The sequence below is a fragment of the Bos mutus genome, chromosome 22 (genome assembly GCF_027580195.1).
Source record: "Bos mutus isolate GX-2022 chromosome 22, NWIPB_WYAK_1.1, whole genome shotgun sequence".
Taxonomy (NCBI): domain Eukaryota; kingdom Metazoa; phylum Chordata; class Mammalia; order Artiodactyla; family Bovidae; genus Bos; species Bos mutus.
The window spans coordinates 61,740,352-61,766,970 of NC_091638.1; the positions used below are offsets into that span (position 1 = coordinate 61,740,352).

The following is a 26,619-nucleotide window of genomic DNA, read 5'->3' on the forward strand; positions in this document are numbered from 1 at the left end:
TCCTTTTCATTATAGGGGACTAGAATGCAAAAGTAGGAAGTCAAGAAACACCTGGAATAACAGGCACATTTGGCCTTGGAGTATGGAATGAAGTAAAGCAAAGGCTAATAGAGTTTTGCCAAGAGAGCATACTGGTCATAGCAAATACCCTCTTCCAACAACACAAGAGAAACCTCTACACATGGACATGACCAGATGGTCAACACCGAAATCAGATTGATTATATTCTTTGCAGCCAAAGATGGAGAAACTCTATACGGTCAGCAAAAACAAGACCAGGAGCTGACTGTGGCTCAGATCATGAACTCCTTATTGCCAAATTGACTGAAATTGAAGAAAGCAGGGAAAACCACTAGACCATTCAGGTATGACCTAAATCAAATCCCTTGATTATACAGTGGAAGTGAGAAATAGATTTAAGGGACTAGATATGATAGACAGAGTGCCTGATGAACTACGAGCGGAGGTTCGTGACATTGTACAGGAGACAGGGATCAAGACCATCCCCATGGAAAAGAAATGCAAAAAAGCAAAATGGCTGTCTGAGGAGGCCTTACAAATAGCTGTGAAAAGAAGAGAAGTGAAAAGCAAAGGAGAAAAGGAAAGATATAAGCATCTGAATGCAGAGTTCCAGAGAATAGCAAGGAGAGATAAGAAAGCCTTCCTCAGTGATCAATGCAAAGAAAGAGAAGAAAATTAGAGATACCAAGGGAACATTTCATGCAAAGATGGGCTCGATAAAGGACAGAAATGGTATGGACATAACAGAAGCAGAAGATATTAAGAAGAGGTGGCAAGAATACACAGAAGAACTGTACAAAAAAGAGCTTCACGACCCAGATAATCACCATGGTGTGATCACTCACCTAGAGCCAGACATCCTGGAATGTGAAGTCCAGTGGGCCTTAGAAAGCATCATCATGAACAAAGCTAGTGGAGGTGATGGCATTCCAGTTGAGCTATTTCAAATCCTGAAAGATGCTGCTGTGAAAGTGCTGCATTCAATATGCCAGCAAATTTGGAAAACTCAGCAGTGGCCACAGGACTGGAAAAGGTCAGTTTTCATTCCAATCCCAAAGAAAGGCAATGCCAAAGAATGCTCAAACTACCGCACAATTGCACTCATCTCACATGCTAGTAAAGTAATGCTCAAAATTCTCCAAGCCAGGCTTCAGCAATACATGAACCGTGAACTTCCAGATGTTCAAGCTGGTTTTAGAAAAGGCAGAGGAACCAGAGATCAAATTGCCAACATTCGCTGGATCAACGAATAAGCAAGAGAGTTCCAGAAAAACATCTATTTCTGCTTTATTGACTATGCCAAAGCCTTTGACTGTGTGGATCACAATAAACTGTGGAAAATTCTGAAAGAGATGGGAATACCAGACCACCTGACCTGCCTCTTGAGAAATGTATATGCAGGTCAGGAAGAAACAGTTAGAACTGGACATGGAACAACAGACTGGTTCCAAATAGGAAAAGGAGTACGTCAAGGCTGTATATTGTCACCCTGCTTATTTAACTTATATGCAGAGTACATCATGAGAAACGCTGGGCTGGAAGAAGCACAAGCTGGAATCAAGATTGCCGGGAGAAATATCAACCTCAGATATGCAGATGACACCATCCTTATGGCAGAAAGTGAAGAGGAACTAAAAAGCCTCTCGATGAAAGTGAAAGTGGAGAGTGAAAAAGTTGGCTTAAAGCTCAACATTCAGAAAATGAAGATCATGGCATCTGGTCCCATCACTTCATGGGACATAGATGGGGAAACAGTGGAAACAGTGTCAGACTTTGTTTTTTGGGGCTCCAAAATCACTGCAGATGGTGACTGCAGCCATGAAATTAAAAGACTCTTGCTCCTTGGAAGGCAAGTTATGACCAACCTAGACAGAATATTAAAAAGCAGAGACATTAGTTTGCCAACAAAGGTCCATCTGGTCAAGGCTATGGTTTTTCCAGTGGTCATGTATGGATGTGAGAGTTGGACTGTGAAGAAAGCTGAACACCGAAGAATTGATGCTTTTGAAGTGTGGTGTTGGAGAAGACTCTTGAGAGTCCCTTGGACTGCAAGGAGATCCAACCAGTCCATCCTAAAGGAGATCAGTCCTGGGTGTTCATTGGAAGGACTGATGATGAAGCTGAAACTCCAATACTTTGGCCACCTCATGGGAAGAGCTGACTCATTGGAAAAGACCCCGATGCTGCAAGGGATTGGGGGCAGGAGGAGAAGGGGACGACAGAGGATGAGATGGCTGGATGGCATCACCGACTCGATGCACATGAGTTTGAGTGAACTCCGGGAGTTGGTGATGGACAGGGAGGCCTGGCGTGCTGCGATTCATGGGGTCGCAAAGAGTCGGACACGACTGAGTGACTGAACTGAACTGAAACCATACAAACATACCTTCTTAAGTTCTGAAGTTCAGGAATGTGGTCTCACTGAAATGGCCTCACTTCTGCCAACCCTGGGGGAAGATCCATTTCCTTTCTTAGCTATTTTTTTTTTTAGCGTTTGTTGATTTACTCTTGGGTGCCCCCAGTCTGTTTCGTTGGGGTACGCAGGCTCTTCAGTGTAGGCATGTGGGCTCAGTCACCCTACGGTACGAGGAGCCAACCAGGGGCTGAACCACCCTGCGCTGAAAGCCGGTTCTTAACAACTGAGCCACCAGGCACACCCCTCGGTCAGCTTCTGGAGTCCCCTGCGTTCCTGGAGCCGGGAGCCAGGCCAGCGCTGCATCGCCCTGACTCTCCCTGCTCGGTCTGAAGGAGCCCCGTGACCACACTCATCCGTCTCCCCCCTCAGGTCCAGCTGGTGAGCAAGCTCCCTGCATCTGGAGCTGTCCCCCGATGCTGGGGAAGGCAACAGGCCGACAGGTTCCAGGCGCGGGGGGTGGGCTCTTTCTCGGGGGGGGGGGCGGGGGGGAGGGGGGTGGTGTGCCCCGCCCAGTGCAGACTGCTCCCTAGCAAGTTCCACATCCATCTCACGTGTAAAACACACCCCTTTCCTGAAGTCTCCACCCACTACAGAGGCGAGTCAAGCTCCACACCCCACCTAAACCACCTGAAGCAGGCAATAGCGGACGCGGAACATGAACTGTCCCGGCACACGCTGGGGAACTGTCCCTTTCCACATGGGCCTTTGAAACTAGAGGTCATCGACCTCCAAAATACAACAGTAGAGCAGCTTCAAGAGGCCAGGCACGGGCGTTTCCATCCAAAAAGGGAGAAAACGAAGGAGGAGGATTTCCAAGTCCAGCGCGGCACACCCCGTGAGGCCGGTGCCCAGCAAGGCCTGGGAGTTGCCCTGTGTAGCTGAGGGCTCCACCCCCAGGACCCTCTGGCCCCTTCAGCCCTTCATTTTAGAGAAGAGGAGCCAGCGTCCTCGGCCGAGGTTCCATCAGTCTGCGTCCTGCCGAGAGCTGCGAGTCCAACAGCCTCCCACTAGACCCTCTGCCCCTTCAGTCCAACCTGGCAGCGTTTCTGATGGAATGAAGTTCTCAAGAACCATGGCAGTATCGTGGTACGTCGTGGGGGTTCAGTTCCTAAGACAAGAGGCTCCTTCAGATCCTCCCGAGATTCTTCCCATTTCTGGCTTCCGCTGGGACGACTGAAGTCTGTTCCAAGACTCTATGACGGAATCTCTGCCCTGGTTCATGTTCTGCGTTACCAGCAAAAGGCTGCCCAACAACCCTTGGCTTTTTCTCCAGGCTGCATTTCCTGACAGGTGATCTCCTCATTCTAGTGTCTTTTTTGCAGTCGGGCTTGGCTGAGACCTTCTCGAACATCAAGTGTTTTGATCCCTCTTGTTACTAGCTCTTCCTCAATCTCTCAATGTGTTTTACTATAAGCAGCAGAGAAAGCAGGCTGCACCTCTGACACTTTGGCTGGAGTCTCCTCAGCTAAACATCCAAGCTGCTTGCTCACAAGTCTGCTGCACAGACATTTGGGGACCCAGCAGGCCGGCTCCCTTCCGCCCCTACTCTGGCTCTCCCCAGAGAGTCTTCCCTGGGCACCAGGTCAACCATGGTCCAGTTCCCCTGCGTCCTGAGGCCTCTGTTTCAGAGATCCATACCCAGAAGAGGAGGGAGACAGCCCATGCGGCCTGCAGGCCAAGGGCTCACAGTGAGCCGGAAGGCAGAGGGGAGGTGAGCAGGATGGGTGGCCTTGGAGGGGCCATGGCCTCCCAGAGGCGCAGGGCTCTTGGCAGCCTGTGCGCGGGCGCAGCGTGGTCAGCCAGGAGCCTGTCCTGCCGGGAGGCGGAGGGAGCAGGTGGCCCCGCTAGGCCTGGGGGCTGGTGACATGCCAGGGCCGCAGAGGAAGGGTCTACTGGCCACAACTGAGTTTGAGGTCAGCTGAGCGTCAGGAGGGCAGGAAATTCAGGACCCACCAGGGCACAGGCTGGTGGGGAGAGTATAGGAGCCCCAGTAGCTGGGAGTCAAGACCAGAGCCCAGGGTCCCATCACTGCCACTCAGGTTTGACGGGGGAGGGGGGTGGGGTGTGTGACAGGAATCAACACCCGGAGAAGGCGCAGGGCCCTGCAGGCGCGTCTCTGCCCACAGGGGGCTGGACCAGCTCCAGGGCTGTTCACACCACCCCCCCAGCTATCCTACACCCACCCAAGCGATGCTGCCAAGTCCAGAGGGGGGCCCTGCAGCAGAGCCTCTGTGCCGGCTGGCCAGGACGCCCACCTCTGGCAGACTGTGGCCCCCACTGCAGGGTCCCTGCTGCCAGTGTGGAGAGAGTGCACCACAGGGAGACCGGAGGGTCCAGAACCCCTGGGGACTTGACCCACAGAACACAGCCCTGCCCCAGCTCCTGGCAACCTGTGGACACGTGCAGCAGGGGAGTCCCGGGTGAGCCCCGGCAGGGAGGCAGCACCTGCTCTCGGCCAGCACAGCTGTGTTCAGTGAGAGCCGTGGGCTGGCATGCAAGGGAGGGCGCTGCCCCAGGCCATGTGAGGAGCAGGGCGCATGGCCAGGCCGCCACAGCACGGAGTGCCGAGACGCTGAGGACACACACAGGAGCTGACCTGAGAGAAGTCTCTTTATTACATCCGCACAGGGAAACCAGGCTCTCCTGCCCCCGGCCGCGGCTCCGCACAGGCCGCCCCCCAGGGCACCGCAGCCCGGAGCCTGGCCAGCCCCATTCCCCTCCTGGGCAGTCAGGACAGCGGAGGGAGACATTGCAGCTCGCGGGGCTCCAGACACGCGGCCTCCCCGCCCCTCCAGCCGGCCCTGAGCCAGAGTCCAGATCGGGCGGAGGGAGGAGAAAGCCAGGCCGGGGTCTCTAAAAGCCACTCCAGCCCGAGCCAAGACAATGGGCGGCAGAAGCGAAGCCTGCGGGCCCCGCCGCGGGGAAGGGCCCCCGCCCCGCTGCGTGTCTCCCCGGAGGCCAAGGCCGAGCCGGGGGCGGGGCGGGCGCGTAAGACCCGGAGGGGCAGACCCCAGAGGGAGACGCAGACGGGCGGCCCCGGAGGTGTCTGCCACGGACGAGCGGAATCCAAGGTTCTCGGGGCCGACGCCAGAGTCCGGGCGCCCACAGTCCGTGCGCGCACAGACACGGACGCGCGCGGGCGCCGCCGGGCTCACCTCTCCTTGACGTGGTTCTGTGCGCCCGCTGCCCCGCCCGGCCCGTCCCCGCCGCCCCCGCCGCACAGCGCCTCCGTCAGGTCGTCCATGACCGCCGTCTCTTTGGGGTCGAGCAGGTTGAACTCGCGGGCGAAGAGGATGAAGTGCGCGTAGAGCGTGTTCAAGTGTCCGTGCAGCTCGAGCGCCAGCGTCTCCTTGAAGTGCGCCGAGTAGATATGCGCCAGCACATGGAACAGGTACTTGCAGATCTTCTTCACCAGGGCCTCGAAGGAGCTGGGGAACTCGCGGCCTGCGGGGCGGCCGGGTCACCACCCCGGCCCCGGATCGGGGTCTGTCTCCCTCCCCCCGTCGCAGGCCTCCCTGTGCGCCCGCCTGCAGCGCCCGAGTGACTGGGCGCCGAGCGGGGTCCCGACGGTGAGCGCTCTCCCCGCTGGGCCGGGCGCCTCCGGGACCAGGGGCCCGCGACCCGGCCGAAGCCGGCCCAGCGCCCAGGGCGCTCGGTGCCCTGGCCGCAGAGGAGGGGCCTGGGCGATGGTACCGCCCATGGGCCAGGTGCTGCCTTGGCGGCTCAGGGCGCAGAGCCTGGAGTGGGCGGGGTCGTGGGCGGGGCGGGGCGGGGCGGGGACACGCACCGTATTTCGTGGGGAACACGTCCTCGTCGGTCACCAGCTTCTGCACGGAGCTCATGACGAAGTCCACGTACTGGGGGGCCGTGCACTTCACCTTCTTGCCCCGCTCGTCGTACCAGTAGTACTGTCTGTGGGGACAGGCGAGCGGTGACGGGCGGCCAGGAAAGCTGGCCGTGCTCAGGCTTTGCTCTACACGGGACCTCCCCCTGCGTTAACGGTGGCAGACAGCTTTCCCATCTTTCCCCGGAGGCCCTGCCTTGTCAGGATCCAGGTCTTCCCTGGTGGCTCAGATGGTAAAGAATTTGCCCTCAGTGCGGGAGATCTGGGTTCGATCCCAGGGTCGGGAAGATCCCCTGGAGAAGAGACTGGCACCCCACTTCTGTACTCTTGCCTGGAGAATCCCATGGACAGAGGAGCCTGGCGGACTACAGTCCACGGGCAGCAGAGAGTCAAACGTGACTGAGTGACCAACACAGTCACGCGCCCCACAGGCGGCTCCCTGCTGCCCCCAGTATGGGCCAAACCTGCGCCCTGGGCCGGGTGGGGTGAGGGGGCCCCTGTCCCTGGGTCCCTCACAGACTTCCCCAGCAGGTGGGGGTGGGTCAGGGCGCTGGGAGATGCGGACCCCAGCCCAGCCCTGAGACCAGGCGTATCTCCTAGTTCACGTAACGCTGCTGTTCTGCTGTCCTCCAGACATGGGCCCTGCAGCCGCCATGTCCCACTCTCCCCTCCCGCCCCAGGTGGGCTCCAGTCTTCCCAGCAGGGGGCCCTGTGTCCGCAGGCGGGCTGGCCGAGGGCTGCACGGAGCCGCTGGCAGGGAGTGGGGAACTGCAGGCTGCCTGGGTCAGTGGGCGATGACCAGGGCACCCCTTCTTCGGCCTAGGCGCCAACCCTGCCCCATCAGACCTCTGCCAGCACCCCGCCCCCTTCCCGCTGTCTTTACTGGGCTTCAGAACTGACAGCTCTCCCCGACACCATTCCACTTATCGCAGGCCAGGACCCCAGGCTGGCCCTGAGCACTCTGCCCTGACTTCCTGAGCTCACTAAGCACCCCTGGGTGTCAGCCACAGGGCACCCCCCTACTCCCAACACCTGGCCAGACCTGCTGTCAGGACAGCAGGCTCTCCATCTCTCCTGGCCAAAAGAAAAGACACAGCCCAGGGGACCTCAGAACAGCCCTGCTGCCCACACCTATTCCTCTAGCAGGAACCAGGGCTCCTCTCACCCCCTTCGCCTGTGAGTTCATCCGTGCCCCTGGGTGGGCTGGGGTCAGGCTGCAAGACGGGAACACAGCCCACAACAAATGGGCAGGCCACCAGGAAAAAGGCCGCCCCTCTGTGGACAAGGGAACACAGCCCTGACTGCCAATGGGTTCCAGGCCCCGGCCTCCCCACTGCAGAAGGCAGATGACACCTGCCAGCCACTTCCACCTCGGCGAGGCCTCCCTGCCACGGCTGCGCCCAGGCTGCCCCAGCACTGCGGGCCCCGCAGAGCCCAGCACCTGCACGCCCCCCAAGGCCCCGGAGCGGGCCAGACAAAGCCCTGAGAAGCTGGCCGAGCTCCCTGCGGGCCCCCAGGAAGCAAACACCCAGGAAGGATCCAGAGCCCTCCCCACCACAGGGTGGCCCTGCTGACCGTCTGTCCCCTGCCCGGGCCCCTGCCCCGCCTGAGGATGCGCTGAGAGGACAGATGATGCACCCCTCCCCTCACAGAGGCCCCTGGGGCCCCAGGGCGGTGCAGGGAGGGAGGCAGCACCACCCCAGCGTTCCCAGCCCTGCTTGGTGCTGACGCTCCTGGCCAGTAGTGCCAGAGTCAGAAAAACCACTGCAGCTTGAAACCAGGAGGCCCTTCCATGAGGGCCAGACCCGGAGACACCAGCTCCTCAGGGGTCCTGCTGCTGCCCCGCCCCCGTGGCGGCAGGGACCCGCTGCTTTCAGCGTTCCTCTCCTCCGGACTCATTTTATTTTTGCACCGTCTCACAGTAAAGCTGACTGGCTTTGGCGTGCAGCCTGACGGGTTTTAACCCCAACAGAGGACACATGATGGGGCACAGCTCTCAGCCCGGCCCCTGGCCTGCTGGTCAGTCCCTGCACGCTAGCGATGCGTCCTCAGGAACTCGGGTGGTGTCTGGAGCCCGGCTCTGCCACCCGTCCTGCCTTTCTCGTCACTGAGATGGACTCCTGTGTGGATGCCCCAGTCCATCACGACGCCTGGGTGCCCTGAGGTTTGGGGCAACTATGGGTCAGGCTGCAAACCCTCCTGGCAGGTGTCTGCCTGAGCTCCAGTTCCCATTTCTCTCAGGTGGATGCTCGGAAGCAGGACAGCCGAGTCCACAGCAGGAACGCCGCCGAGATGTCCCAGCAACGGCCGCCCCACCGGCGCCCCCTCCCTCCGCGCCGGCACGTGGCGAGGAGGTCACAGATGCCCGCACAGCCAAGTCTGAATCCGTGTGCTCCACCTGCTGCTGGTGCTCCTCTGCCCGTGGGGGCACGGGGCACCCCCGTGACCGGTCTGCGTCCTCTGCCCAGTGATAATCCGACTCCTCACTGTGAGCCGTGAGGTCCTGACCCCTCCAGCCAACAGTCCTTCCAGGGATGTGGGGTCAGTCTGCAGTCTGTCCTTCCTTTCTCTCAAGTGTCTTTCTCAGAACAAAAGTTCTAAATTTTGATGAAGTCTACTTTACTGATTCTCCTTCATCAATGGACTGTATCTTGTGTCATGACCAAGAACTCTTCGCCTAATGCTACATCATGAAGGTTTCTCCTGTGCTTTCTTCTGAAAGTTTTATGGTTTATATTTAGAGTTAACATTTACTTCGAGTCAACTCTGGCAGAAGGAGACATTTGGATGACTGGTTTTTCTAACAGCTTTAGTTGAAAAGACTATTCTTTCTCCACGGAATTCTTCTGCACCCCTGTCAAACATCAAGGGGCCATGTTTGTGGGATGCATTTCTGGACTCTGCTCTGTTGCACTGACCTGTGTCTCCTCTTCACCACCACCACAGTGTTGGTCACCACAGTTTTATAGTAACTCTTAGCACAGCACTGTGGGACTCTACCGATTTGACTGTTTTTTCAAAATCACTGTAGCTATTCTAGGGGTTCTGCTACTCCATGTACATTCTATAATCAGCTTATTTACAGATAAAAACTCTGCTGGGAGTTTGACTGAAACTGCACTAAATACGTGTATGCTTCTGGTGTGCTGTCTCCCTGTCCAGGAACACAGCGCCTCCCCACTTGCGCTGGTCTCCGGCTCCATTCACCTGCATTTTATAGTTTCCTGCATGTACGCTGTTTCCCTAAGTCTACATCTAAGTATTTCACTGTTTTTGGAGCTACTGTAAATGATATAACTTCATCAATTTTGTGTTCCACTTGTACTGCTAGTATACAAACTATGATTGATTTTTTGTGTGTTGAGCTTGCTAAATTTATTGATTCAACTTTTTGCTCGAGTTCTTGGGCTTTTCTACATAGACGATCATGCTGTATGCAAATGCAGTTTTATTTTCTTCTCCAATTTAAATGACTTTTATCCCTTTTTCTTGCCTTACTGCATTACCTATCTTGGGTCAATTGTGATATTTTGTGCTTTCCAAGGAACTAGTTCACTTAATCTCAATTGTTAAATTTACATAAGCAGAGATTTTTCTGAAGCTTCCTTATTACCCTGGAATTTCTGCTGGCTTTATAGTTACTTCCTCTTTTATTCCTTATATTGATAATCTGTCTTGTCTCTTTTTACCTTTGTGAGTTTTACTAGAGGTTTCTCAATTTTACTTCTCTTTTCAAGGAACCGGCTTCTGGTTTCATTTGTTTTCAGAAATCCATGTCAGTGATTTCTGTTCCTATTTTATCATTTCTTTTCTTCTGCTCAATTTAGGGTTTTGTTTTTTGCTCTTTTTTTCTGGGATTCCCCAGTGGCTCAGTGGTAAAGACTCTGCAATGCAGGAAGACACAGGAGACGCAGGTTCGATCTCTGGATCAGGAAGATCCCCTGGAAGGGATGGCAACGACTCCAGGATTCTTGCTGGGAAAACCCCACGGACAGAGCCCGGCCGGCTACAGCTGCAGAGAGCTGGACGTGACAACACACACATGCACGCACTACACGCTTCTTTTTTTCCAGTTTCTTAATATGGAAGCTTAGGCTGAATTGAGATCTTTCTTCTTCCAAAATAAGCATTTAATCCTCTAAACGTTCCTCTAAACCTTGCTTTAGCTGCATCTCAAGTGCAGTTCAAATATGCTGCATTCTTATTTCCCTTTATAACATTTTCTAATTTCCCTGGAGACTTCCTCTCTGACCCATGGAGTATTTGAAAGTGTGTTAATTTCTTGGGATGTCCCTGGCATTCTGGTGGTTAAGACTGTGTGTCCAATGTCAGGGACACATTCGATCTGCCTTGATCAGGGACCTAAGAGTTCACATGCCACACAGCATGGCAAGAGAAAAAAAGTATGCTGATTTCTAAACGTTTGGAGACTTTTCTGTTACCGATTTCAAACGTAACTATTGTGGTCGGATAACTTACTCCGCACCTCTGACTAGTTCGTAGTCTGTTTTGTGAGCCAGGACGGGACCTCCTGTGGTGAGTGCCCCAGAGCACCTGAAAGGAATGCGGACTGGCTACTAAGGGGCAAACGTCGCTCCTGTCCAGCTGGCTGACGGTGCTGTTTAGTCCCAGTTCGTGCCGGCTTTCTGCCCACTAGTCCACACACCACCAGGAGAGGAGTGCTCAATCTGCAACCACAGCATGTGTCCTTGCGGTTCTGCCCGTCTGCTTTGTGTGAAAGCTCTGCTATTTGGCACAGATGCATTCAAGGTCAGTACTTCTTGACTTGAAGTCTGCTTTGTCTGATATGAGCGCAGCCACTTTAGTTTGCTTCTGACTTATGTTTTATTGGCATTTCTTTTTCCATTTTCAACCTGCCAATGTCATTGCATTTAAAGTGACTTTCTCATATTCCCTGCACAGCTGGTTCATTTTAAAAGCCCCAACTTACAGCCTCTGTCTCGTCACCAGCATGCTTACAGCACGACGTTAACTGCGATGACGGATCTGTCTGAATTTAAGTTCACAATCGTTTACTATTTGTTCCCTTTGCTTTTCACTCCTTATATTTCCTGCCTTGCTTGGCACTATTTCCTTTTAATTTATCTATTATGATTTATGTCCCTTATGCAACTTTTTTAGAGGTTGCTCAAAGGATTACACGGAGAAGGCAATGGCACCCCACTCCAGTACTCTTGCCTGGAAAATCCCATGGACGGAGGAGCCTGGTAGGCTGCAGTCCATTGGGGTCGCTAAGAGTCGGATACGACTGAGAGACTTCACTTTCACTTTTCACTTTCATGCATTGGAGAAGGAAATGGCAACCCACTCCAGTGTTCTTGCCTGGAGAACCCCAGGGACGGGGGAGCCTGGTGGGCTGCTGTCTATGGGGTCACACAGAGTCGGACACGACTGAGTGACTTAGCAGCAGCAGCAGCAGCAAAGGATTACAAAGCACATCCTGACTTTTCCACCCGGTACCTGGCGCCCAGGACCTCTTCTACATCTGGAGTCAGAAAGCCGACCAGCACACAGGGCTCTCTGCCTGGCCCCAGGCCGCCACTGTCTCAGCGCTGCAGGCACACACTGGAGACATGTCGACAGCTGTGGCTTTTGCTCACCTACCAGACATGTCTCCAAGAGCTGAAGAGAAGAGGCAGTTATCACGTCTCCCCGTGTCCTCTGCCCTACGGCCCCACCTAGCACTGCTTCCTTCACTGCATGCCAAGTGAGCTCTCCAAGTCTCCCCTCACTGACAGCCGTCCCTACCTCACCTTCGTCCTTGAAGAGCAGTGTGTGGGCTCCTGGGAGGCTGCTGTCTCCATTCAGCACCTTAGCCACGTTGTGGGGCCTCCCCCTGCCCCGGGTGGGTGAGGACGGCCACAGCCACCCCGCCACGGCCCTACAGGGGCGATGCTGCTGGCTCCGCTGGCTGTTACAGCATGTTCTCTTCAGCAGTTTGATTATGTGCCTGTGGTGGATTCACTGGGTTTATCCTATTTCAAACTCACTGAAAGTGAAAGTGAAGTAGCTCAGTCATGTCCGACTCTTTGCAACCCCGTGGACTGTAGCCCACCAGGCTCCTCCCTCCATGGGATTCTCCAGGCAAGAATACTGGAGTGGGTTGCCACTTCCTTCTCCAGGGGATCTTCCCGACCCAGGGATCAAACCCTGGTCTCCCACATTGCAGGCAGACGCTTTAACCTCTGAGCCACCAGGGAAGCCCAAACTCATTAGGCTTCCTGAATCTGTAGGTTTGTGTCTTGGCCAAATTTGTAACTTTTCAGCTGTTAGGTCTTCAAATGTGTTGCGGGCACAGGCCTCCTCCTCTTCTCTTGGGACTCCAAACTCCCCTTTGGTTCCAGCCCTTCAGGCATCAGCAGGGTGGAAACAGTGTCCGGCCTGGGCTGCAGCCCCACTCTGGGCCCTGGGTGGACTTGAGGGCCCTGTGACAGACGGCACACGGCTCTGTGGACCTCTGATAAACCTCCCATTTCCTTTTAAACTAACTCATGTGAGTTTCCATTCCTTGGTCTTGAACGATTCCTAGAAAGGCATTTGCTCCTTGGAAGAGAAACTATGACAAACCTAGGCAGAGTATTAGCCTTGTCTGCCTCAATGAAACTATAAGCCATGCCGCGTAGGGCCACCCAAGACAGACTGGTCACGGTGGAGATTTCCGACAGAACGTGGTCCACTAGAGAAGGGACTGGCAGACCAGTTCAGAATTCTTGCCCTGAGAACTCCATGAACAGTACGAAAAGACAAAAAGATACAATACAGAAGGATGAACTCCCCAGCTGGTAGGTGCCCAATATGCTACTGGAGAAAAGTGGAGAGAGAACTCCAGAAAGAATGAAAAGACGGAAAAAAAAATGAAAACAACACCCAGTTGTGGATGTGACTGGTGATGGAAGTAAAGTCCGATGCTCTAAGAACAATATTGCATAGGAACCTGGAATGTTAGGTCCATGAATCAAGGTAATTTGGAAGTGGTCAAACAGGAGATGGCAAGAGTGAATGTCGACATTTTACGAATCAGTGAACTAAAATGGGCTGGAACGGGAGAATTTAATTCCGATGACCATTATTATATCTACTACTGTGGGCAAGAATCCCTCAGAAGACATGAAGTAGCCCTCATAGTCAACAAAAGGGCCCACAGTGAAGAGCTTGGGTGCAGTCTCAAAAACGACAGAATGATCTGTTTGCTTCAACATCACAGTAATCTGCCCCAACAAGCAATGGTGAAGAAGCTGAAGTTGAACAGTTCTATGAAGACGTACAAGACCTTCTAGAACTAACACCAAAAAAAGATGTCCTTTTCATCACAGGGGGACTGGAATGCAAAAATAGGAAGTCAAGAGATACCTGTAGTTAACAGGCAAATTTGGCCTTGGAGTACAGAATGAAGCAAGGCAAAGGCTAACAGAGTTTTGCCAAGAGAATGCACTGGTCATAGCAAACACCCTCTTCCAACAACACAAGAGACGAGTCTACACATGGACATCACCAAATGGTCAATACCAAAATCAGACTGATTTGCAGCCAAAGATAGAGAAACTCTATACAGTCAGCAAAAACAAGACTGGGAGCTGACTGCCTCAGATCATGAACTCCTCATCGCCAAACTCAGACTTAAACCGAAGAGAGCAGTGAACGCCACTGGACCGTTCAGGTGCGACCTGAATTAACCCCACAATTATACAACGGGAGTGACAACTAGATTCAAAGGATTATATCTGATGGACAGAGTGCCTGAAGAACTATGGATGGAGGTTTGTGACAGGAGGCAGTGATCAAGACCATCCTCAAGAAGTTCCGTTCAGTCCCTCAGTCGTGTCCGAGTCTGCAACCCTGCGGACTGCAGCACGCCAGGCCTCCCTGTCCTTCACCAATTCCCAGCACTTGCTCAAACTCACGTCCATCGAGTGGGTGATGTCATCCAACCATCTCATCCTCTGTCATCCCCTCTTCCTCCTGGCTTCAGTCTCTCCCGGCATCAGGGTTTTTTCCAATGAGTCAGTTCTTTGCATTGGGTGGCCAAAGTGCTGGAGCTTTAGCTTCAGCATCAGTCCTTCCAATGAAAATTCAGGACTGATTTCCTTTAGGATGGACTGGCTGGATCTCCTTGCAGTCCAAGGGACTCTCAAGAGTCTTCTCCAACACCACAGTTCAAAAGCATCAATTCTTTGGCGCTCAGCTCGCTTTATGGTTCACCTCTCACGTCCACACGTGACCACTGGGAAAACCACAGCCTTGACTAGACCCACCTTTGTTGGCAAAGTAATGTCTCTGCTTTTCAATATGCTGTCTAGATTTGTCATAGCTTTTCTTTCAAGGAACAAGTGTCTTTTCATTTCATGGCTGCACTCACCATCTGTAGTGATTCTGGAGCCCAAGAAAATAGTCTGTCACTGTTTCCACTGTTTCCCCATCTATTTGCCATGAAGTGATGGGACTGGATGCCATGATCTCAGTTTTTTGAATGTTGAATTTTAAGCCAGCTTTTTCACTCTCCTCTTTCACGTTCATCAAGAGGCTCTTCAGATCCTCTTCCCTTTCTGCCATAAGGGTGGTATCGTCTGCACATCTGAGGTTATTTATATTTCTCCCTGTAATCATGATTCCAGCTTGTGCTTCATCCAGCCCGGCATTATGCATGACGTACTCTGCATATAAGTTAAACAAGCAGGGTGACAATATACAGCCTTAACATACTCCTTTCCCAATTATGAAACAGTCCGTTGTTCCATGTTCAGTTCTAACTGTTGCTTCTTGACCAGCATATAGATTTCTCAGGAGGCAGGTAGGGTGGTCTGGTATTCCCATTTCTTTCTGAATTTTCCACAGTTTGTTGTGATCCACACAGTCAAAGTCTTTGGCGTAGTCAATAAAGCAGAAGTAGATGTTTCTCTGGAACTCTCTTGCTTTTTCTATGATCCCCAAGAAAAAGAAACACAAAAAGGCAAAATACTTATCTGAGGAGGCCTTACAAATAGCTGAGAAAAGAAGAGAAGTGAAAGGCAAAGGAGAAAAGGAAAGATACATCTGGAGTTCCAAAGAATAGCAAGGAGAGATAAGAAAGCCTTCTTCGCTGATCAATGCAAATAAATAGAGGAAAACAATACAATGGGAAAGACTAGAGATCTCTTCAAGAAAATTAGAGATACCAAGGGAACATTTCATGCAAAGATGGGCACAATAAAGGACAGAAATGGTATGGACCCAATAGAAGCAAAAGATATTAAGAAGAGGTGGCAAAAATACACAGAAGAACCATATAAAAGAGATCTTAATGACCCAGATAACCACGATGGTGTGATCACTCACCTAGAGCCAGACATCCTGGAATGCAAAGTCAAGTGGGCCTTAGGAAGCATCACTACAAACAAAACTAGTTGAGGTAGTGGAATTCCAGCTGAACTATTTCAAGTCCTTAAAAATGATGCTTTTAAAGTGCTGCACTCAATATGCCAGCAAATTTGGAAACTCAGCAGTGGCCACAGGACTGGAAAAGGTCAGTTTTCATTCCAATCCCAAAGAAAGGCAATGCCAAAGAATGCTCAAACTACCGCAGAATTGCACTGAGCTCACACGCTAGCAAAGTACTGCTCAAAATTCTGCAAGCCACGCTTCAACAGTACATGAACCGAGAACTTCCACATGTTCAAACTGGATTTAGAAATGGCAGAAGAACTGGAGATCAAACTGCCAACATCCACTGAATCACTGAAAAAGCAAGAGAGTTTCGGAAAAACATCTACTTCTGTTTTATTGACTACACCAAAGCCTTTGACTGTGTGCATCACAGCAAACTGCAGAAAATTCTGAAAGAGATGGGGATAACAGACCACCTGACCTGCCTCTTGAGAAATCCGTACGCAGGCCAAGAAGCAACAGTTAGAACTGGACATGGAACAATGGACTGGTTCAAAACTGGGTGGGAAAGGAGTATGTCAAGGCTGTATATTGTCACCCTGCCTATTTAACTTATATGCAGAGTACATCATGCAAAATGCCAGGCTGGATGAAGCACAAGCTGGAATCACGATTGCAGGGAGAAATATCAATAACTTCAGATATGCAGACGATACCACCCTTATGGCAGAAAGTGAAGAGGAACTAAAGAGCCTCTTGATGAAGCTGAAAGAGGAGAGTGAAAAACCTGGCTTAAAACTCAACATTCAAAAGCTATTTTCTTGGGCTCCAAAATCACTGCAGATGGTGACTGCAGCCATGAAATGAAAAGACGCTTGCTCCTTGAAAGAAAAGCTATGACAAATCTAGACAGCATATTGAAAAGCAGAGACATTACTTTGCCAACAAAGGTCCATCTAGTCAAAGCTGTGGTTTTTCCAGTAGTCACGTATGGACGTGAGAGGTGAACCATAAAGAAAGCTGAGCACCAAAGAATTTATGCTTTTGAACTGTGGTGTTAGAAAAGACTCTTGAGAGTCCTTTGGACTGCAAGGAGATCCAACTAGTCCATCCTAAAGGAAATCAGTCCTGAATATTCATTGGAAGGACTGATGCTGAAGCTCCAATACTGTGACCACCTGATGCGAAGAGCTGACTCACTGGAAAAGATGCTGATGCTGGGAAAGATTGAAGGCTGGCGGAGAAGGGGACGACAGAAGATGAGATGGTTGGATGGCATCATTGACTCAATGGACATGAGTCTGAGCAAGCTCCAGGAGATGGTGAAGGACAGGGGAGCCTGGTGTGCTGCAGTCCATGGGGTCACAAAGAGTCGTGCATTACTGAATGAAGGAACAACAATAACCATTGATATAAACCTACAAAAGCCCTATAAAGCAGGTTACAGGTAGGAAGACTAAACAGCAGAATTCTGAAGATCTCCAGATCTCCAAGTTTGATGTGGCAGAGCCAACATCTAGACAGAGGTCTGCCCGACACCAAATCCTGTGCCTCTTCAAGGAGCCTCTTCTCAAGCACTCTGGTGCCTGAAGGGTGCCTGGTGGTGCATCAGGAGGGCCCTGGCGTCTGCATCCGCCAGCCCGCAGGCCCCCTCTGACACTGCCTGGCCAGGCACCTGCTGCGAGGGTGCCGTAGGCAGGGCGATGCCACACTGCCCTTGCCTCCTTCTGGCTGCCCGGCCACGTCTGCTCTAGAGGACACCGCCTCACACCGAGGAACCCGGGCTCACTTCGCGCATGCGCCCAGCACTGCCGCACCCTCTGCGGGCCAGGCCGGGCTGTGGCTCTCTGGGGACACAGTGACACCCGAGTATGCCATCCGCAGCTCTCGCCGGGTGAGTAAGGAGTGGAGAGCAGCCGTCTTCTGCACTCACGCCCTCTGTGGGGCTGAGCTTTCAGGGGTCTCAGCAAGAGCAGGGCCCCCTGTCCGGGTCTGACCTGGGCTGCCCGCGGCAGCACAGCACGCCCACTAGTGGACGCTGGCTGCTCGCAAACGCTCGTGTCAGCCCGGCACGCAGGCCTTGACCCTGACGGGGGCTGTCAGAGAGGAGCTTCCGCGCCTCCCCCTTGGCCCACGTGGCCTCTTGCCGCTTCCGTGGCTTCTGCCCCCCAGGCTGGGGGTGAGCCCAGGGCCACATGGTGGCTCTCCTACCCGTGCAGCTTCAAGAGCTGCTGCAGAGGCGGGGGTGTCCTGGAGTCCTCGGGGTGCCCATTTCCAGAAGACAGCAGCCCTGCCAGGCCTGCGGAAGGGCACTGCGCCGGGGGCGCCAAAGCATCCCAGCCCCGTGGGCCGGCAGCACCTCCTCATGCAGAGTGTGAGCTCCGAGTCAGCCCTTAGCCGGCGGGACCAGCACCAGGAAGTGTCTCTGGCTGCACACGCCCCGCGGTCTCAGGATGCACGGTGGGCATGTCCTGTGGAAATGTCTCTGCCCCAGGACACAGCCCGTCAGGGCCCGGCTGGCTCCCTGCACCTGTGCCCAGAGGGACCCATGCTGGCCGGGTTCCCCCTCTGCTGGGCTCTGCTTCCTGTTTCCCCACCAGGTGGGGCCTCTGGAGACAGGGGAGCAGCCCTGGTGAGACTTCGACAAGGACACGTGGGCGGGCCGGGAGGGGCCGGGCGGGCGTGGCGGGACAAGGACACGTGGGGAGGGCCGGGCGGGAGCGGCGGGCACGCACTCACGTGTTGCACACGGCCATGGTCTGGCACGCTTCACCCGTGCAGAACTCCGAAATGGTGCTGTACTGCAGGTTCACATGGTGAAAGAACGTCGTGGCTGCGAAGGGAAAGCGGAGCCTGAGGGCCACACCGGGGCCGCCTCGCCTCCAGGGTCCTGCGGGCCCAAGGGGACCAGAGCCTCTCCTCAGGCCCTGGGCGTGGCGGCTGGTGTTGACCAGACCAGAGACCACAGCCTCAGCACAGCACTGCCCTCAAGGGCGGGCAGCACGGGCCACGGTGCTGAGCTGCGCAGAGTGCCCCTGGCCACTGAGACCAAGTGCCCTCCACGAAGGCCTGGGCAGAAAACCTCACACCCCAGCTCTTACCATCCCCAGCCGGTCGGGGACACCACTAACATGGCCGGCAGCACCAGCTCGCGGCCACAGAGACAACCGCTCCTCTGAGGAGAGCCAGCACAAGGCCCTGCGGGGGGTGTTGCGTGAGCTGAGCGCCAAGCCTGGCTGGCAGGTGCAGGTGAGCCGCCCCCAGGCCGCGGCCCTCCCCATCCTGGCCCTGCTGCCACGCTTGCGTCCCGCAGCCTCCCCCTGCCCTGGTGTCCCGCCCCCGGTGCGACCAGGACCCGCACCGAGTACCTGTCTCTGCAGGGACCCCAAGGCCCTGCGGGGTTGGCCATCCCGAGCCTCAGCTTCAATCAGCTTGTGCATGCAGATGCTGAGCACCAGCTCCGGGGGTCCCCGGGGAAACGAGAGCCTGCCCTGCCCCGCCCCAGCCCCGCCCCCACGCACTGTTGCTGGCCAGCCACTCGTTGAGGTCGATCTCCCGGGGCAGCACCACCAGCTCCTTGAACCCGAAGTCCGTGATTCTGGACTTGGCGTACTCTGGCTCCAGGTACACCTTCTTCTCCTCGGCGGCGGGCTTCTTACCGTTGGGCTTGGCTTTGGACTTCCTGCGAAGAGAAGAGAGGCAGGGGTCACGGCGGAGGCAGGCGTGGAGGCTGCAGGCCCGGCTCTGGGGGGGCAGCTCAGGGGCTACGGCTCCTGGGGCCCTGGTGTGGGTGGAAGCCACCCTGCGCCTCTGCCCTCCCTGCCCTGTCAGGGCCCAAGCCTGGAACCCGAGGCAACAGGGGGCGTGCAGCCCACCCGAGGTCGGGAGAGTGGCCATACGAGCCAGCTCACCGCCCCCCAACGTGTGACACCACGGCCCCGCAGCCTCACAGGGTATCCTTCGACACAGGGGGCCAGCAGCCCGCCATGCTGAGGCCCTGCTCTGCGCCAGTGCCCCAGGCCGCCCCGAGGCCTGCTGTCCCCACAGCCCCCTGCCCGCACGCCTGCTAAGCGGCCCCACGCGGTTCCAGGCACAGACGTCGGCGCGAGCTGATGTCACAGAGATTTGACGATACGGCCACTTCTCACTAATGTTTTTCTTTCTTATCCACTGAGAGTCTGCTGCCGTATAACAGGACACACGCCTCTGAAGTGTCCTCTGGACGCTGAGAACCAAGACCCAGCGCTCCTGGGACTGAGGGAGCCCCAGCCCCACCTCAGCGGGGACGGTGGTGGGCCCACAGCCGGCCTCCCCCCGGCCTGAGGCCCGAGACGGAGGGGGCGGCACATCCTCCAGGGAGGAAACCGCCCGACGGAGCAGCCGGATCCACGGCCGGGACGCCAGCCTGGGCCGGGTTAGACCCGAGTTCCCGTGTCTTCCGCAGGCTGGGGCAGAAGGAGCCAGTGTGTGCCGTGTCCAGAGCAGGGCCCCGGGGCCGACGTGGGGTCACACTGCTCCCACCCACGTTTCAAGGCTGGTCGGGCTCTCGAGGAGGGTGGGGGAGGTTCCTGAGAACAGACGCTCGTCTTCTTCCCCCACTCGAGTGCACCATCCCGACTCTGAGCAAATAAATGGCCGGTCCATCAGCCTGTCCTGAGTCCACCGACCAGAAAAGGCTGCCTATGCTGTGGACTCTTGAGGAAGGGCCATCTGGGATGGGGGCGGGGGCATCGAGGGCGCATATGCTCGCTGAGGCCCCCACCCGAGGGGCAGCCACAGGCCTGGGGGACGCAGCCTGGCTAGCGGGTGGGGCCGGTCTCAGACAGAGGGCCCGGGCGCCTGGGGGAGACACACCATGGACCCTGCATGGGGCACCAACAAGACACTCTGTGTGCCCCCCGCTCCAGCCCCACCGAGGCACAGGGGTCAGGGGATCACACAGGATGGAAGGTCTGCAGCTCCTGACCTTGCCCTTTTTGTTCTTCTGTTTTGAAAAGTTGCTAGTGGTTTATTTAAGAGAAACAGGAAGGAAAAATGCTCCCTGAATGCCAGGGAAATGTTTTCCCCTCAGCTTCGCACAGCAGATCTTTGCCTTAAAAGGAACGTGTGCTCGGCCTCGGGTGCGGCACGGCAGTGGCCAGCGCTGGGCGGGGCCACGAGGTCCTGTGCTGGGCCCAGATGCAGACACAGCACACACAGGCACACGCGGGGCGCCTCAGGGGTCCTGGGGGTGCGGGTCACGGGGACACACACAGGCACACGTGGGGCGCCTCAGGGGTCCTGGGGGTGCGGGTCACGGGGACACACACAGGCACACGTGGGGCGCCTCAGGGGTCCTGGGGGTGCGGGTCACGGGGACACACACAGGCACACGTGGGGCGCCTCAGGGGTCCTGGGGGTGTGGGTCACGGGGACACACACAGTCACACGCGGGGCACCTCAGGAGTCCTGGGGGTGCGGGTCACGGGGACAAGTGTGGACATGGGCCTCTCGGGGCACAGAAGTGACCAAGCCCCAGAGGGGCTGCGGAGACCGGAGGGTGGAGCGCGTTCGGAGCCTGGGTCTGAGCCTGGAGCCACCACCGCCCGGGGGGAGGCCTGCACTTGCCTGGACGGTGCTGTGTCCACAGCCCCGGGCTCCCGGGCTCAGCCCGCAGAGTGCACCTCCCACCCCGAGTGGCCCTCTGCTCTGCCCATCCCTGAGTGTCTGCCCCCAGGCGACTGTCCACTGTGTGCCCGGCCCCGCTGGCCCGACCCCCTCGCCTCTGCTCCAGGTGGCACACCTGGCTGGGGCCAGCCACCCCAAGGTGGTGGCGGGGGGTGGAAGGTGCCGCCATCAGCCGCGAAGGCTGGGGTGAGGGGGGCCCCGGCCAGAAGCCCCCAATGGCCCCGCCCACGCGCCCTGAGCTCCACGCAGCAGCCTCCCCCTGCGGGTTTTCACAAGGGCGGCTGGGCCGAGGGGCAGAGGAAGTGGGTGTCATGGAGGGGTGTCGAGGGGCCTTGTGCAGGCCTGCCCGGGGTCTCCTCCTGCCCAGAGTGTGGTGTCCCTGTGCCCACACGTCCCTTCCAGGGAGATGGTCGGCCCCTCCAGCTGGGGGTGCCCTCCGTCTCTGGTTCCTGGGGGGACACGCCCCCCAGAGGACCTGGGCTTGTGCTCCATGAGATGGGCCTTGGGGGCCCTGGGCTATGGTCTGCGTCGTCAGAGGCCTCGCCTCCCCATTCCCTCACTCCGCCATCAGCACCTGCCCTCCCAAAGCCAGCCGGCAGAAGCACCCTGGGCCCCAGGCTCCAGCACTGCAGGGAAGCAGGCCCGGCCTTCTCTGTACCCACGCCCCGCGCACACCCGCGCCCTGCACACACACCACCGTGAGGACAGCCGCTGGCCAGAAGGCGCAGGACTGAGGGCCGGGCCTGCCTGGGGCGGGGCTGGGGGCTGGCAGGGCCGGCCACACCCAGGCGCCTCCGCCCCGTGCAGTCCGTTCTGTGAGAGGAAGGCCTGGAGCCGGGAGGCCGAGCCCTCAGGCACAGGCTTCCAGCAACACGCGGTGACCCTGGAGCCGGGCTCGGTTCTCTCCGTAGGCTCAGGCACTGGACGCCCCTCCAGCTGAGGCCCCCAGGTGCCGAGCGCCGCCGCCGCCAGCTCCGTTCATCAACTCCTGCCAAAGGCGCCGTGGTCAGCTCGGCCCCAGGCAAGGCCACCCCAGGGGCCACCACAAGGACACCTGTGGCAAGGTCCTGATGTCCAGGAGCGGCAGGCAGTTCAGGTGTTACCACAAACCACCCCTCCAGGCGTCAGTGCTGGGCGAGGGGCCGGGGCCTTCAGGCACAGAGCTGGCAAGGTGGCACTGGACTGGGGGTACGGACACAGTGGGGGTGGCGCCCCTCTCCCCTCAGAGCCCGGCCGGCCCGCCGCCTTCCCCTGATGCTGACAGACGCCAGAGCAGCCAGCGCATTCCCCAGGAGGGGGCTCAGGGCGGCCTGGGCCGAGGGCCGCAGGAGCAGGGCGCGCAGGGGCACGCGGAGGCCCTGACGGAGGCGGGCGCCTGGGCGCGGCCTCATGGCTGGAGGGGAGCTGGGTTACGAGCCTCCTGCAGACGCAAGGACGTGGACTCCGAGTAAAACCTGGGTGCTGGGTGGGCCCCACAGGGAAGCCCTGGACACACTGAGCAGTGCGGCAGGCGATCCGAGGAAGGAGGTACCCAGCAGAGAGCCCTGCCTCCCAAGACCCCACATTCTGACGAGCAGGCCTGGGCACCTGCGCTCGACACCTGGTGACCACCCTGCCCCCGGCCACGTTCTCACGGGTCCTCACGGGCCCTGGTGCCCGGCCCCTTCCTCTCTAGAGCAGGGACATGGGGGCAGAAGGCTGGGAAGACCCCCACGGAACCCCTGTCAAATCCCCACGGGCTGCAGCGACCAGACACTGTGGGGAGACATGAAATCGTTTCTCTTCTGGGTTAGAGGCCAGGCGGTCAGCACCCGGAACAGAGCGGGCTTTCACAAGCTGTGCGTCCCCACCAAACAAGAGACTGGCTGAGAGGGAAGGCGCCGGGCAGACGGAGGACGGCGGAGATCCCCAAGACCAGTCCTCGCGCATCAGGTGCTCATGGCGAGGCCCCACCCAGCACCGCAGCCTCCAGGGGCCGCCCCGTGCTGAGCCCGCATGCACGGGACTTCTCTCCCGGGGAGGTGAGCTGCTCTTCTGGGTCCTGGCTGAATCGCCACCTTTGTGTGAAGTCCTCCTGGTCCCCTCGGCCTCGGCCTCTCTCTCCCAGACAGCTCGGAGGGCCGGCCCTGCCCTTGTTCTCCTTGGCGCCCACTCCGGGTCTGGGCGCCCCCGCCACGCTGGGTGCACACGGCAACCCCCCGCACTGTTGGGGGCGTCACAGCTCCTGATCAGAGCCAACGTCCCGGAGGGGGCCCTGCCAGCGTGGCCATTCCCCACACCTCTACACGGCGGCTCACTCGGCAGCCCACTCTGGGCTTCTGCTTACGACCCCGCGGAGTCCTCCGTGGTGGGGGGTGGCCGGGGGTGGCCCTGTGGGGTAGGAGGGTGGCAACCACAGAAACCCGGGGACGCGGGTCACGGAGCCCGTCGGTGGTCCCTCCCCCAGGGCTAGCAGCAGCCACAGCTGGGCCTCACCCAGACCCTCACACAGAGGCCTGCAGAGCCTGGTTACAATCAAAGATGGAAACTGAAGAGCAAAATAGAGTTTTCCTTCAGAGCCGTGATGCACCCAGATCACAAGCAAACACAAGACGTGCAAACGGGGGTCGAGGTCGGCCGGATCTCGTCTGAACTGCGGCTCCCGGGGGAGGAGGGCAGTGCTCCACCCCGCCAGCAGCGTGTCCAGGGCCCCCTAACAACGGGGCTGAGCCGGGCCCCCAGAGCACGCAGCACAGGATGGACGCCCCGCCTGGGAGGCCCGCTCCCCAGCCCCCCACGCTCTCCTGAATGCCCGACCTAGCCGCTCCCACCCTGACACAGAAGAGGCTCTGGAGAGGCTCCAGCCTCTCACGTGGGACACTGGAGGCTCTGTGGAGCAGCTGAGGGAGGTGAGGAAAGAGGGCCCACGGCAGACACGACCAGGGCAGGCTCCGGACAAGGTCGCTCGTCACAGACTCCGGTCACCCTGCCCGGGGACCCGGGGTGGCGAAGGCACGGTCCAGGGGGCTCAGCAGGGCACGACACAGGTCTGCCGCGGGCACGGTTCACTGCAGGCAGACGCCAGTCTCAGGGGCCCCCTGTTCTCACCCAGACCCTCTGAGCTGAACACCCGCTTTGGGGGCTCCCTGCCTCCCACAGACAGCAGGAAGGGCTGAAGTCTAGGGAGAACCTCACTCCAAACAAAGTTCTGAGCATGCCCAGCTACTCCTGCCCCGGGCCCATCTGCTCCCCAGCCCAGGCGGGGTCTGCACAACACGGAGACCTGACTGGGGGGACGGCCACTCCTCCCCAGATAGCCCCGGGGTGGGAGGAGGGACCCTCCAACGCCCGCGGCCCTGCCACGCTCACCTGAGCACTTTGCCAACTGCCTGAAGCACTGTCTTGCAGCTGAGCCCGGCCTTGGGGGGCGGGCTGAGCAGAGCTCGGTCTGCGGGGAGACCACTGTGGTCTCCAAGCATGGTGGGCAGCACAGAAGCGGGCAGGGAAAGCAGGCGCCCCGGCCCCAAGGCTCCCTGCCTTCCTCGCAGCCCTGACTGGGAGCCAGCCACGCCGGCCAATGAGGACAAGCTGGGCGGGGAGGGCGGCCGGGCCCCGGCCGGGCAGGGACAGCAGCTGCTCCTTTTACAGGCAGGGCCGGCCAAGTCCGGTTACTTGAGGGGACGTCTCAGTCGCCTTTCAAAGTGGCGCCGCTCAGGCGCTGTGTGGGGCGAGGCCACTGCCGCGGGGTCAGCGTGGCCCCAGAGGGAACCTGTCAGGGGGCCCTTCTGATACAGCCAGGGACGCTCTGGACAGACAGGGCTGCAGGGAGAGGTGGGCTGTGCACCTGCAGAGCGCGGAGGCAGGCAGGCAGCATCTCCACCCCAACGGTCTTGGGAAGACAAGGTGCCAAGTGGGCACGAGGAAGAGGGTGGCAGGCCCCGTGGACACTGCCAGAGGCCTCCCAAGGGAGCACGAGAGGGGTGTGACCGAGGTCTTCGTCACGCGGGCCCCACACAGGACCGTCAAGGACTAGAAAAGCAACCGTCCGACCGGACGACCCCGGCTGGGCTCCAGCCTCTGACTGGCCACAGGCCCAGCTCGTTGTCAGCACGGGGCTGGCCTGCACTCAGCAGCAGCCCCATCCAGCAGAAGCATGGCTCTGGAGCGGCCAGGCCCCCACACCGCGGCCTTAGCCGGACGCGGCCACATCCCACAGAGCCAAGCATTCACCCAGGCTCAAGCCAGCTCTGCGCTGTGGCAAAGCCCCTGGAAGGACCACCCCACACACAGTGGAGCAGGCTGGCTGTCCGACCACACGTGAGGACCAGGGCAGGACCCAGGCACCGTGCTCACCCGGGGAGCATGGGCCGTGGCAGCCCTGGGTGGGGAGGATGTGGCCTGCCAGGCAGCTGGTGCAACTGAGCAGAGGCTGCCTCCAACTCTCCGCCACAGGATGAGAACTGCCACTTCCTCTGGAAGACTGAGACCTGACCTGGCCACCCTGCCGCCGGGGAGTCCCCTTCCTGGGCGCTCTGGGCTGGCAGAGCGAGGGCATGGGTGTGCACACTCACCTCCACGTCTGCGTCCCCGCCCGGCGGACACGGCATCCACGTGGAGCCCGGCGTGCGTGCACCCTGACGCCTCCGCCTCTGGCCCGCCCCCGGAGACCATGCCCACCTCCTCCCCACCTGTCTGCAACCCTCCCACTCACAGCGCCCCAGCTGTGAAGGCAGCAGAGCCCGAACCCTGGTTGAAGGCGCCAGAACATGTGGTTCACGTAAGAGCAAGTGGGCAAAGCTTCAAGGCTAAGTCCAACAAGAATGGAAAGAACATGGAAGGGTGATAATTACCACAATCCAGAAAAACACACACAAGCAGACGAAACCCACACCTCGATAAATCAAGTTTGGAACTCTCAGAAATAGAATTAAAGGAAGAACTGAACAGACAAACAAAAAGGCCAATAAGAACCAGAAACGGGAGCTCCTAAACGAAGTCCAGACGAGAGGAGACACCCCGGCAGCGCCGGGGAGACAGGAGAGGGGAGGGCTTGTGGTTTTTAATGAAAAGGGAACGAAGACCTTTCTCCACTGGGAGTAACCGACGCTGGACTCGCCCTCCACCATCAACAACCGCAGACTGGATACAACATAAGAAGCAACTGGTTTCAGACGCTGGAGGACGCGAGGGATGGTGCCCTGGACGGCAAAGAAGGCCTGGGGAGGGCCGCGACGGCCCGCTGGAGGGCCCAGGGTCTCGGCCACAGCCAACGCAAGAACAGAGCTGGGGCTGCAGACACGTGGGGCAGAGA

The 26,619-nt window shown here is 57.6% G+C and overlaps 1 protein-coding gene across 4 annotated transcripts in view; it reads right to left on the reverse strand.

Moving 5' to 3' along the window:
• Positions 1 to 5,029: 5,029 nt before the first annotated feature.
• MOB2 (MOB kinase activator 2) overlaps positions 5,030 to 26,619 on the reverse strand; it is a 52,931-nt gene continuing 31,341 nt past the window's right edge. The window contains exons 1-5 of one of the 4 annotated variants that reach the window (XM_070358873.1): positions 25,880 to 26,091; positions 19,184 to 19,344; positions 18,402 to 18,495; positions 6,225 to 6,349; positions 5,030 to 5,881 (exon numbers count right to left, since the gene is read on the reverse strand). In XM_070358873.1, the coding sequence (XP_070214974.1) occupies positions 5,589 to 5,881; positions 6,225 to 6,349; positions 18,402 to 18,495; positions 19,184 to 19,344; positions 25,880 to 26,076 (870 nt within the window). In that variant the 5' untranslated portion in view covers positions 26,077 to 26,091 and the 3' untranslated portion in view covers positions 5,030 to 5,588. Of the gene's footprint in view, positions 5,882 to 6,224; positions 6,350 to 18,401; positions 18,496 to 19,183; positions 19,345 to 19,937; positions 20,027 to 24,677; positions 24,846 to 25,879; positions 26,092 to 26,619 lie in introns of those variants that run through there. The other 3 variants (XM_070358874.1, XM_070358875.1, XM_070358876.1) reach the window with 3 other exon arrangements.